Source organism: Apium graveolens, chromosome 9 (genome assembly GCF_009905375.1).
Source record: "Apium graveolens cultivar Ventura chromosome 9, ASM990537v1, whole genome shotgun sequence".
NCBI lineage: Eukaryota > Viridiplantae > Streptophyta > Magnoliopsida > Apiales > Apiaceae > Apium > Apium graveolens.
Genome location: NC_133655.1, coordinates 250,345,778 through 250,357,737, shown reverse-complemented (window position 1 = coordinate 250,357,737; position 11,960 = coordinate 250,345,778). Strand labels below are relative to the sequence as shown.

General features: G+C 29.9%; 1 protein-coding gene across 1 annotated transcript; it reads left to right on the top strand.

Moving 5' to 3' along the window:
- Positions 1-1,559: 1,559 nt before the first annotated feature.
- On the top strand, positions 1,560-3,409 carry LOC141686148 (uncharacterized). The gene is made up of 3 exons (XM_074491202.1): positions 1,560-1,626; positions 2,345-2,884; positions 3,330-3,409. The coding sequence occupies exons 1-3, from the start codon at positions 1,560-1,562 to the stop codon at positions 3,407-3,409; spliced, it is 687 nt and encodes a 228-aa protein (XP_074347303.1).
- The last annotated feature ends 8,551 nt before the right edge of the window (positions 3,410-11,960 follow it).

Sequence of the window (11,960 nt, the reverse complement as noted above, 5' to 3'; positions counted from 1 at the left end):
TACCATGGTGGATGCGTCCACAATTCTTGGACGCGTTCTGTCCTAATCATGTGCATTCAAGCTTTCTTATCATAAGACCATCCTTCATAAAACACCCCCTCGAAGTTGGGCGCGTCCTAGTGTTTATTGACGCGTCCTCGCCTTTTACAATGCAATACCAAGTTTGACTGTAATTAGTCTGCGTTTGACCCGCATTGATCCCATACCAAATTTTGGGTATAACACCATATATATAGGTGGTTGGAGGAAGTGGTGGTTGGAGGTAATGGTGGGTGGTAAGTAGAAAAAAGAAGATGGAAGAGATGATGGTTGGAGAAGATGATGAGATTTAAAACGATTGGTCTAGATTAAAAATATATTTAAATTTTTACAGTTGAGATTAGATCTCATATCCCAACAAAAAAAATTCTCAATAGAGTAATACCCTATATATATAAAAGCATATACAAGCACGAGTTTAAACTATTAAAGAACCCAAATATAATATTAGATAATAAACCCAAGAAGTGCATTACAATCAAGCAAAATAAAAACATAATATCCACTTATTCTCCAACATCAAGTACTTTCCAATCGATGCTTACATATATATTTTAATTTAAAATTAAAAATTCAAGAATAAAGAGCCAATACAAGAAAGATAACGAGCATGATGAAGCCAACATACACGTACATGTATAATTCCAGAGTCGCCAAAACTACGTAGTAAAAAACTATCTACAAAAGTGTAAAGAACTCCAATGCTCCTGCTAATACACAATCTGCATCCTCCATTTGCTGTCTATGGTGATTATGATATTATTTTTTTAATTCTATCCTGTTTGTTATAGATGATATTGATGATACTTTAATCTTGATTATTTATAGTTGAAACAATGTACTAGGTAAGGGAATAATAGAATGGAATTTTGCTAGGTCTTGCTAATTGACAATCTTGGTCCTCGTTAAGGTTAATATCTATAATACCTAATGACTACTCCCTAATTTACCCATTTAACAATTTGGGTAAAATAATTTACCCATGACCCATATCCTATACATTTTGCTAGATCCATGGACTACCCAATTAAGTTCAATTGACCCATCTTAATCTATATGGTTATTATTTGAATTTCAAAAATAAAGTTATCTATGAAAAAATTTAAATTCAAATCAAATCATGGATGATCAGCTCCAATCTGTTACTATATTTAGACATCCAATTGGTTTTTTGAAATTCAAATTTCTTTAATTATCTCATATCTAATCAAATTATCCAATTAATATTATATGTGTGCTACTCAAGATCCATAATTTCAGCCACAATAAAACTATCTATTCAAATATATCTACTTTCAAAAACTACTATTTCAAATTACATCAAACAATTATCTCTCTCATTCTTCTATTTTCAATTTTTTTCTTTCGACTTTTTACTCTTTCTCTTTTTGTAATTTTAATATAATTTTTTATATTGATTTGATATATCGTCTCTTTTACTCTTTCTTAATCTACATTAGTTTTGTTTTGGGCAGAGGATGATGCTGTGTTGATTAGCCCCTTGCATATCTAGCTTGGAGATGATCTTCTCACCCACTCTAGAGATAATTGGTGACCATGATGAACTAGATGTTCCCAGTATTGAAGGTATGTCAAGTCTTTTATAATCACACGCCTTCGTATGTGGAGACTATAAATTAGTCAAAGAAATCACTCCTTGATATTTATGTATAATTAGAGGTGAAGACGATGATAAAATTCCTCAATCTAACATGCATGTTGTACAGATACCTCATACCCTTAGTGTGTCCAGGCTTCAAGTCCTTTAGCGTTGAAGTTTATTCAATGTGACATGCATTTTCATCATTTTTATTCACTTCTATTATTCCTTTCATCATAATAAGTTGATGCCATCTAAAGCCTTAGCATTGTTTTATGCATTAAAAACTAAAGCACGTGGTTTGAAGTCCTTAGTTGTTTTGATGTCTGGTCATAGACAGTTACCTTTGTTCTGAAATTACTTTTTAACTTTACTATATGAAAGACATCCATGAATTTGTTTGTTGTGCTGTATGCATATGAGTGGTATACGGGTATGTTAATAACATCAATTTTTCCGCCAACCTTTATAAGCCAACGGTGTCAAGTGTAATCACCAAAAACCGTAGGATGCAAAGAGAGCTACATGTAGGAAACATATATTGCTGTTATCTACAAAAGATTAGTAGGAACTAAAGATATTTTATTATAGCCACAATTCGAATCTTATTTTAGTAGTGGTTGAGATTGAGATTATTTCTCTTAGAAGCTATTTTGGTTCTATTTTGTCCCATTTATCATCTAACATGTTAACTCTCTCTTCCAGGGAGCAAAAATGATCTCGAGGCTTTGTTCATAGGAATAGGTGAAAGTGATGATAATGACGCAAATTCATGTAAATATCAAACCTGCAATGTATCAGATTTTAATATTTCTGACATGATCTTTTCTGAGATCCCCATCAAAGGTCACTTATCTGATTTTAACGAGACTGCTTCCTTCCCTGACTACAAATATGATGAGTTAAGTGTATTTTTGGATGAGAAAGTTGTGATTATGCCTTTCCTTAAGGATTCTTTTGAAAGTAGCAATAGCTGCAATGGCAGATTTTCAGAAGACACTACAATTGATTCTGTTGATTCAAGCTTATGTGCTTCGATCCATCAGTTGAAATCTTACGACCAGGAATCCGATGGCAACGCCCACCAAAACTGGGATCAGGCAGACTTCTTGGATCTAGATTTGTTCATAAGAACATTGACAGATGTGTCCAATGCAGCCGCAAAGTCTTGGCCGCTCGCCAATGAGATGCTTAATACGACACGGAAAAAGAAGTCGACCACATTAGTACTTTATTTGATTTACAGTTATATGTTGATTCTTTACATAGAAAAAGAGATAGAATTTCACAAGACTTTCCTATCAAGAGTACATATCTATCTAGCCTATTCTAATTTTAAGCGTGTTTTTTTACATTTTTTTATATAATCCATCGATTACAAATGGGTAATGATTTTTTGTTAAATTGATTATGAATGTGTTTATACAGATTACACATATATTTTGATATAATATTTGTGTGTGTATATTTACAGATTTACAGATGAGGTGATGGTCAATTCGTCCACAAGTCCTAAACATCTTAATAAAGTCTTAATACATATAAGGTTGTTGTTGCTCTTTGTTTGGACTTTTACTATGTTGATCGTCTTCAAGAATCAGTACCATATTATTTTTCTCAAACTATTATACACACATAGGTTTGTACATTCTTTTTTCCTAATTTTTATATGTTTGATTTTTTTTAGCAGGTTGTTTGAAGACGGTTTTTAACATTTCAGTTGTATACCGTTATGTTGGTGATGTTGCTATATGCACACCAACTGTTTGATAAATTTTGATTCTGCTCAAATGTTTGTCGATGTTGGTGATGCATTGAATTTCCATATAATTCACTTCTTCAATTTTATAAAGTAGCCAGGACATGTATCTTTATATTTTCTCCAGGTGTTAGATATTTATAGTTGATTGTCATCTGTATAGTTGCTTAATTATTTTCATATGCTATTGCAGATTGTTTTCCGATGATGCACTCATAAACAAGATAAATTGTACGCACCAAAGAGGAGTTTGTGTAGGCATGGTTAAGAAGGTGAATCTAAAAACTTTATTTGTAACACTACAAAGGACACTATTTGATGCACCTTTAAGATTAACTTTTAGCCATATATAATTATATTTGTTTTATTTCATTAACGATTATATGTTGATTCTCTACAGAGGAAACGATAAATAATTTCACAAGACTTTAATATCAAAGGTACCAAAGAATTATTAAGATGGTTTTTAATATTTCAGTTGTATACCATTATGTTTTCTCTTATCACTCTTATCTCTCTCTCTCTCTCTCTCTCTCTCTCTCTCTCTCTCTCTCTCTTTTTAAGTTAGAACTTGTATTTATTTTATGTACAACTTTAAATGTTTGAATTAATAGTGTTTAACTATATTTTTTTGAATTCATGCAGAAAATGAGGTTTACGCATATAATTTTGGACGAATGTATACAAGGTGTTTGATTTATATTCTCAGTAACTCATTGATTTTATGATACTTGAGATATGACCAAGACATGTATTAGCCTACATAATTTAATTAACTTAATTTTGACCCATCTTTATTAAGAGGTATGTATTTTATTTTATAAGCAACACGTTTTTATGTTTTTATGTATTAACTTCTGAGAATGATGAATATGTCACTAAAAGCATCTATATGTATTATTCAACTTTAATAATCTTACATGGGATATTTAGACTAGCCGTATGCATACCAATTGTAATAATCTATTTGGTGATAATCGAATTTGTAATGTGATTATGTAGCTCAGCCTGGTGAAAATCTATATGTTAATGAATGAAATATTAAAAACTCTAATATTTTTATAAATTATTTATAAAATACTTTTAAGTAAATTAGTGTTTGACATTAAAGATAAATGTAGTTTGAGGTCTACTAAGAAGTACATGGTGTTATTAAGTCCATCAAATTTAAAGTTTTTATGCTAATTAGCAGTTGAAAAAGTTTGTATCCCAGTTTATTAATCAAAATGATGTTTTGTTTTGGCGTTCGACACCATCTACAATTTTGTTTTCTCCTAAAAGGTATTTGATTGTTATATGAAGCAGTGGTAGGACAAATTTTAGATAAATTAAGTGATACAGTTATATCAATGATATTTTTATATTTCAGGTATCAATTAGAGGGAGAGTATGATTGCCACGGACTAATGCGACAATGGTTGATATAGGTGATCTTGAAAGCTAATTTAAGTAGGTGCTTTACTATATTTTAAGCAAAATATAAATATTAAGTAAAATTTAAGCAATTGCAGCAGTTTATTTTTGGTTATGGCCGAAATGAAATGACCGATAAGGAGGTGAGAAACATGATTAACAAAAAATTAACTTGCGAAATTAAAAAGATGCAATATTCCTCACCTGTGTAGTGTCTATGTTAATTTTGGTAGAGTTTTTCCAACTCTTTTTTCTTTCTCGAAGAAAGTTCTTTCTCACTATCTTGATTATTCTTCTTAAAGAAACATTTTTTATAGGCTGCTAATCGAAAACATCTTGGTTGCATTAGGTGGGTTCAATACAAAGTTGAGGTTTTCAAGTAGATTTAGCTTCTTTAAGTTTATATTTTTATTTGAAAGAATGCATTAGCTTTTCTCCAACATATATAAATACTATCACACGTTTAGATTGACTAACTACGCAAATTTGATTTTACTATCATAAGTTTGGATCTGCTTACAATTGTACTTAAACATCTAAATGTCCGTTCATATTCAACTAGGATTTTTTTTATCGATCAACATTGTTGTTGGACCTTTTCCATGATGCCAAAATGTGCTATTTACATCTACTAAAGTAATGCTTCTACCTATTATGGTATCCTTTATATTAGTTAAATTTGACATAATGGTTGTATTGGATCCAAACCTTAAGTTAGGTTATAAAAGGCAAAGAGAAATGCAGATGTGTATATATTTCTCATGAACTTAGAATTATGCTATACACTCTATCGAATGGAATGTTCAGATAATCCAATTTTAGAGTTTCATTTGGTTGTAATTTTTTCATTACATTTTTTTTTGTTGCTTATATGTTTGTTTGTCATGCATCTAAAATCTTATATCTTGCAGGTTAATGTTTTTACTAGGAAGAAGGCTAACTAACTGCTTTGATGAACTGGATTAAATTGAAAATTTAATGCAGGGTGCTATTGAGGCGGGTTCTTATGGAGTGTAATATTAGGTATGATTACAACTCAAACTGCTGGTGCACTAGCTACTCCAACAGCACAGAGGTTATGCCTCCACGAACTATGACAATGTTTGATATAGGTGATCCCGAAAGCTCACTTAAGAAGGTGCTTTCATATATACTAGAAAAATATGTATACTATATAAAAATTAAGCAGTTGATGCAATGTATAATTTTTTATTATACCCGAACTGAAATGACCGATGACGAGTTGAGAAACATGATTAGAAAAACTTTAACTTGCAAAATTGAAAAAAGGCAAGATGCCTAGCCTGTATAGTGTCTTTCTTAATTTTGGCAGAGTTTCTCCAACTCTTTTTTTCTTCATTTTTATAAAGAAAGTTCTTTCTGACTATCTTGGTTATTCTTCTTTAAGAAACATTTTTATACGCTGCTAACTGAAAATATCTTGGTTACGGATTCAATACAAAGTTGAGATTTCAAGTAGATTTAGTTTCCTTAAGTTTATATTTTTACTTAATAGAAAAACTTAGCTTTTCTCCGATATATATAAATATCATCACATGTTTAGATTGTCCAACAATGCAAATTTGCTTTTACTATCAGAAGTTTGTAACTTCTTACAATTATACTTATATATCTGAATGTTTTTATTATAATATATTTGTTTAACTAAAAAAACTAAATTTTTTCAATTGCTTGTCTGTTTTTTTGTTTTCCGTGTATATAAAACTTTCTAATGAACTTGCCTAAATTGAAAAATTGAAGCAGTAGGCTGTTGATAATAAAAGTCCTCAGGAGTGCAAGGCGTGGTTACAACTGAACTGCTGGTGCATTGCCTCCTTTGACAGCACTATAGGGTGTAATGAAATTTTTGTTTAAAACTTACCATTATTTGGGTGGAATTTATTCCTTTGAGATTTATATATAGTTGTACGAATTTACATATATTGTGATCACAATTTCCAAGAACATATACCATTGCCTGTTTGGAATTTGGATAAATGAAGTTTGGTCTAAAAATTATATTTCAATTATTTAAGATGATATTGATAAATATTTAAAATTAAAATTACACACTTTTTGATATTTTGGAATTGTAATAAAGTTAGAAGTTCATAAATTCCAAATTTTAAAAGGGACCAACAAAATGAAATCTTCATATTCATTTTTCTGGAAAATAACATTGATAAGACTTATAAGTTACATAATATTTAAATATTTATTAAAACATATTTAAATAATCTATATCTTCTAATTTCATTGATTCCACCTCTTTAAATAAAATGTAATATCATGATTAAATTATGTCCACTCTTTTATTGATATAATTTTTTTAAAAAATATCTACTTTTAATAATATTTGAATTGTTCTAACAAAATATGTGATTTTATATACTATAAAATAATATTTCACAACTGTTTTGGTTCTATTTGAGTGCACTTCTCTTTGTGTATTAGTTAATTTGCAATTATGAACACATGAAATATATATATAAAAGGAAATTTCAATAAAAGCAATATCAATAAACTTTTTTTAACTAATTTCAATTAAAAATAATTAATTGGTACTAAACAAACTTATTTAATTTTAAATTAATATTTTACTTTTATTTTTAAGTGTAGTTCTCTTTCTATATGAGTTAAATAGTAAGTTATTATCTTTGTATTGTTATTGAACTGATTTAATTATTTTTTTCAACCTTTTAATCATCTAAATATTATTTTATTAAATGAAAAAGGAATTTCAATTTTAATATGAAGAAATGTGTTTTAAATGACGGAAATGAAGACCTATGAAAATTAACATTATCAACTTATCTCTCCACCCTCTTTGTAAATTTTCAAAACTAAAATCATGTGTAACTTAAATACTCGACGAAATTCGATCACAAGAACTAATTTATAAACTATTATAAAATAATCTTAAATTACTAATAATAGATAGATATTATTTTATTAAACTTTTAATATAAAGTTTTAATATAGTTGTATATGTATTTAAATCTTACCTTAGTTTTCATCATATGTAGTTTAATTTTAAATAATAAAATCTTCTAAAATATTTAATTTATCTTCGATAACATAACGCGTCGAGGTGTCGCTGTGAGACGACACCGAGAAACTCTTACTTATAAAAATTATTTTTACATTTTCTTGAAAAATCAGATTTTTCAGTACCATGGTATATAAATAATAAATTTATTTTATATACATACTCTTTATTGTATTTAACTAATAATATCATTAAGTTCATTCAAACTATGTACACACAAATATTATGAAGATAAAAGTGCACTATAAAACTATAAAAAGTGTGGATAAATTATGAAACCTTATGTAATATTGATTTTGAGGTCTATCATATTTGATATTAAAATCTCAAATATTGAATGAATTAATGAATCCAAAATTTAAAAAAGAGATATTGTGAAAAATAATGATAATTTTGTTGGCTACCAGTTTCAGAAAGTATGACATTATTAAATTATCAAATCATATCCACTAAATTAATGCTAATTTAAATGAGAATTTAAATGTAATATTTTTAATAAATTATCTTCATTGATTAGTACATCCTACATCGATAATATTCTTATATTTAATTCTAATTCTCACTTCCTTCTAATGAGGTTGACTTGCATATATTTGATCCCTATTATATGTACTAATTACAAGTAGCATTTTTCTTATTACTTTTAAAATTGTCCCATAATTCCATACTAATTATAAAATTTATCATGTCACAGTAAAGAGGTGAATATTTATGTGATATTTTTTTATGCATTTCAAAATATATACTTACACAGTTTATATTTTCGAAGAATTATATTTATCTGCATTTCAAAATCATTCTTTAATTTTATGTAATTTTAATTTTTTTAACAGCAAACTCTGTCGAGAAAAGAAATATTTTAATTTTGTAATATTTTTTTTGAAGAATTAATTTTATAATGCTTAAAATAGGAGGTGTCCGCGTAAAGTGGCTATCAGTAATATTAAAATAATTTTTTGATAAAATGTTAGATATATTTGATAATATCATGTCTAATATGATTTGTGTTTAGTTTTCAGATCTTACTTAAATAGGGATATCAGCACTTATAGTGAAGACAGAACTTAAGTTATCAGAACTTAAGGTTCAGGAGATATTTATCAGGAGATAATGTGCCCGTTTGGGAAATCTTAAAATAAGTAACGTATGGCTTAAAATGAATAAGTGACTTATAAGTGACAAATAGATGAATACTTATAAGTTAAATAAGTGTTTGGTTAAATGTCAGAATATTTTTTACTTAACTAAGCTAAAATAAATAAATTTTAAATATAATTATCTTAATTCGTAAATTTTAAATTAGAAAGACATGCAATAAGATAAATTTTAAAACAAAAATTAAAAAAGGCAAAAAATCAAAATAAGTTGAGAAAAAGTACGTCGTTGCTAACATTCAACTTATCAGCTTATAAGCTGTAAATTCAACTTATAAGCTGGGTCGACAAACACTCATCAATAAGTAACTATTGCTTATAAGCGAATAAGTAGCTTATTTTTGTGTAGCCAAACAGGCCCAATATCAGGACTTAAAGGAAACTTTCAGATAAGGAAGGCGGCTGATTGAAAGGAAAAAAGATCAAGACAAACGCAAGAAGAGATATGTATGAAGAAGGAATTCTATGAAGAATAGAATACTTGGAAGAAAAGATATCTGATTGATATATTTTAGGAAGTAGAATTATATTCCATATCAATTAGCGATTATCTTGTAACTGTGTAGTATATAAACACAGACATAGGGTTTACACTATATGTGTTATCATTATAGAGAATAATATTCATTGTAACCCTAACAGCTCTCGTGATATTTGTTCATCACTGAGAGAGGACAGTTCCACATTGTAACAGAGTTTAATAAAGTTTGTTTTCTGTTACTTGTGTTCTTTAAATTCGATTTGATTGTGCTATACATTGTATTCAACCCCCCTTCTACAGTGTGTGTGACCTAACAAGTGGTATCAGAGCCTATCTGTTAACACACAAATAGTTTAAGATCCAAAAACAATCATGTCTGAAGCAGAAACTCCAACCAAGCCCACCAAAACTGAAGAACCTCCGAAGACTCAAATCCATAGTCGATATGAAGCTATTAAAGTTCCCATACTGAAACCATCTGAATATCCCATATGGAAGGTGAGGATGACTATGTTTCTGGAAGCTACAGATCCAGAGTATCTTGACAGAATCAATGAAGGACCTCACAAGCCAACCAAACTCACTGTTGCAGTTGCAGTGAAACAGAAAAATCTGGACCAAAGGAGAAGAGTGATAACACTGCTGAAGATATCGCATCAATTGCTAAGGATGCTAAGGTACGACACTTGCTGCATAGTGCCATTGATAATGTAATGACAAACAGGGTAATTAACTGCAAGACTGCAAAGGAGATATGGGATGCCTTGGAGACAAGATGCCAGGGAACTGATTCGATTAAGAAGAACAAGAAGATTATACACACCCAAGAGTATGAACACTTTGACTCAAAGCCTAATGAGTCATTGAATGATTTATATGACAGATTTGTCAAACTCTTGAATAATTTGTCACTAGTTGATAAGGAGTATGATCTTAAAGATTCAAACCTTAAATTCCTGTTAGCTCTTCCTGAAAGTTGGGATTTGAAGGCCACAATTATAAGATATAACTATAATCTTGAAGAAACAACTCTTGATGAAATTTATGGGATGCTCAAGACTCATGAACTTAAGATGGAACAAAGAAGCAAGAGGAAAGGAGGAAAGTCAAGAAAAGTTGCTCTTAAGGCTGAGGAAGAATCCCCCAAAGCAGCTACCTCAAGGAAAGGCAAGGGAAAAGCGCTCATCACAAAGTCTGATACTGAGTCATAAAGTTCTGATAGTGATGATGACTCAGAAACTGAAAGCTTGCCTGAGATGGATGCTGATGAAGAGATGATGAAGTTGTATGCTCTTATGGTGAAAGGAATCACAAGGATTGCATACGAAAAATTCAGGAAGGGAAAGAAATTTTCCAGGAAAGGTGCAAGTTCTGATAAGAAGAGTTTCAAAAAATCTGAAGGCAAAGGAGGGAAGTCTGACAGAGGAGATTACACAAATGTCAAATGCTACAACTGGGGTGAGAAAGGCCACATATCTCCTGATTGCAAGAAAGTGAAGAATGACAAAGGCAAGGCTCTTCTCACAAAGAAGAAAAGCTAGACAGACACTTCAGATTCTGAAAGTGAGGTGAACTATGCCTTGATGGCAAATGCTGATAGCAGTTCTGAAGCTACTGGGTTAAATGTACCTCAAACTACTTATGTCTTTCATACTGATGATATTAATGAGTTGAGAAGATATCTTAAAACCATGTTCATTAGTTATAGAGATCAAACTTTAACATGTGGAACATTAATTTCTGAAAATCTTGCCTGTAAAAAGAGGAATGATTATTTAGAAAAAGAGTTAGTCATGTTCTATCAAACTCTGAAAGATAGAGATGATGCTTTCTATGTCAGGGTTGAAGTACTTAAAATGAATGAATCTCTAAAAACTGAGTTAGAAAAGGAAAGAGAGATTATCAGGACTTGGACTAACTCTGGCAGAACAACTCAGAATTTGTTAAGTAGTGGAAACTGGAAAGAGGGCTTAGGTTATGGAGATGATAAGAATGATAAAATAACTGTAGAAATTAAGCCTATAGTTGTTAAACAAAAGACAAAGGTAAAACCTGTTAAATTTGTAGTTGTAAAGTCTGACACTGAGAAATCAGCAGTTAAAGAGGAATTAACTTCTGACAAACTAAAACAGGAAAAGCCAATTGAAGTTAACGTAGGCTTAATGACAAAGAAGCAGCTTAAGCATAAGCTGAAAGATGTTAAGAATGTAAACAAGGTAAAGTCACCTAGGAAAATAGGAATGGAAAGGAAGGTGTGAATAAAAGCAATGATTATAAGCCTGTTCCTAATGCTCCTAGGAAAATATGTCATAATTGTGGAAGTTCTAACCATCTGGCTTCTTTTTGCAGGAAGAATAAGAACATAAACTCCTTACCTTCAAAGTCAGGAGTTAAGAGTCAGTCTGTTAGATATAGGCCACAAAATCTTTGTTTTCATTGTGGTAGTTTATGGCATTCAATTTATA